The 2,314-nt window shown below is 34.9% G+C and overlaps 1 protein-coding gene across 1 annotated transcript in view; it reads right to left on the minus strand.

Annotated features, from left to right (window-relative positions):
* Window positions 1-621: 621 nt before the first annotated feature.
* Window positions 622-2,314, minus strand: part of LOC119568291 — a 69,357-nt gene continuing 67,664 nt past the window's right edge. Inside the window, exon 3 of the mRNA XM_037916748.1 lies at window positions 622-684. Coding sequence (XP_037772676.1) covers window positions 622-684 — 63 coding nt within the window. The remainder of the gene's footprint in view (window positions 685-2,314) is intronic.

Raw genomic sequence — 2,314 nt, forward strand, 5'->3', positions numbered from 1 at the left:
CAAAAGATGCGGTGTCTTCCTCCCTTTCCATATAATAAAATCTTTACTTGCAAAACACGCCTAGTTGTAAAATCGTCCTTTAAAAAGAGTTTTGTATAACTAAAATGACGTTATATAAGTGAAAAAAGACATACTTATAGCCCCATTACAAGAATAATGTGCTCTCCTGTGCGGATGGATAAAAAACATGAATAAATTTTTTTATTAAACAAAGAAAGATACATAAAAATGCAAACCGATCAGAAAAAGGCATCTTTCTCGTCCCATCTTCCTGGACCCGTGAACCGTCAATGACGGCCGCATGGTTCAAGGGAGGGGTAACTCTTCTATTCCCTTCTACTCTCGGGTTCGCCAGTCTTATGGCTGGAGATTCATTACAAGCTAACTGTTCAGGTACCTGTCTCCTTCCGCTCTCCCTCGATCTTCATATATATGGGGGGAGAGATTTGTACCTTCACTACATGCATTAAAGTTCATGTATTTATTATTTCCTAAACAGTTCTTTTCTAATAGCATAAATAATTAGTGGGAAACTCAGATTAATATGATGGACATTAAGCATACGGATAGGGAATGGTAGAGCAGTGATATGATTAGCATAACAAAAAAAATATTAAAAATCTAGAATTTTCTCATACTATATTGACTTTTAAGGCAATTTTGATTCCGGTGGGTAATGTAAATCTAATTGAAATTAGATCACAAAGTTATATCACAATAAGCGTAATAAGGAGCAAGAAAAATATTTTTTAGAATAAAAATTCCACATTTAAATGAAACCAATGATTCACATACTTTGAAGACAAATGATATAGAGTTTGAATGTCTCTTTCGGATGGCCTTCTCTCCAATGTCATTATCTTATCATCACTCATACAACAAAAAGCCACACACACACACCCCACACACACACCACCCACACACACACACACGAGTCAACACCACACGTATATATATATATATATATATATATATATATATATATATATATATATATATATATCTATATATATGTATATATATGTATCATATTGTTTCTTTTATGTGTGTATACATATAATATTATATATATATAATATATATATATCTATGTTATTAATATCTATATATATATATATATATATATATTATATAAGATCTATATACTTATAATATTTTCTCGTATTGGTCATCAGCACTGTGAACTGCTGTGGATGTCCAAGGTTTACGAAAAATAGCTCGCTCTATACTCATCCTTGTACATTCTTAGATTGTGAGATTTCCCCTATAGATTATAGTTTTATTTTTTTTTTTTATAAATTGATGTGCTTAGTTAGTTCCAACATGTTTAGTTGCATCACTGATTGTTTACACAAATAGGGGAAACTTTATCAAATATTCATACTTCTTGTCGATGCCTTTCAGGGATGTTTTAACAAGTCTTGAGTGAGAATATCCCTTCCGAACACAGCATAGGGCTGCGCAGATACACTGTTCTCATCGTTGTTACATCTCAGTCTTTCGCAAAAAAAAAATCTACCTGAAGTAATGAAGGTGATAACTTCATCCCCAAAGGCTTGGCTCTCTAATGCATTTCAGCTGTCTGAATCTAAGGCGCGACCTTTTCTCTGATGTTATAAAGAACACAAGAAATGAAAGTAATGTATGTCAGCGACCTCCCGTTGATATCGCCCTTGAGGTGGGAGTCACTGTTTCCTTCCTACTTTGACTTTTAAAAATGCTAGTCCATAGCTAGGGAAAGATAACATCTAAGTACTAAACAGTTTTTAGAGGAGAGAGAGAGAGAGAAGAGAGAGAGAAGTAGAAGAGATGAGAGATGGAGAGAGAGAGAGAGAGAGAGAGAGAGATGAGAGAGAGACTGAGGCAAAATAGAAAAAGACAGACAGACGTTAACCAATTATTGATCAATATGCCTGGCGCAAAAAGCGGCCTGGCAGCAAACTCCTTCCGCGACCGAAGTTGAGCCTTTCTGGCAGAAGTGTTCATCGGGACGACGGACTAAGCGGTTAACGAGCGTGAAAAACTTTGTTGGCTGACGCAATGAAAAAGCGGCTGCTTTCTGGCAAGTCGGTTTTCAAGGAACAAATATCCTAGTGCATGTAAAATAATATCAATAAGAATAATACAGTATGCCTGCCACAATATCGCTCCACAATATTAGAAAATGTAAAGGTGCGAAATATTTGTAACTGCACGAGACTTAAAAATTATAATATCTATTAATATTTCTATTAAGTATATAATGACATGTCCAGTAATTTAAAATTCCAAAATAAACGTCTCCAGCCTTGTACTACGGGCTGCCGGGGTTTTT

This window comes from Penaeus monodon, chromosome 43, assembly GCF_015228065.2.
Source record: "Penaeus monodon isolate SGIC_2016 chromosome 43, NSTDA_Pmon_1, whole genome shotgun sequence".
NCBI classification, from domain to species: domain Eukaryota; kingdom Metazoa; phylum Arthropoda; class Malacostraca; order Decapoda; family Penaeidae; genus Penaeus; species Penaeus monodon.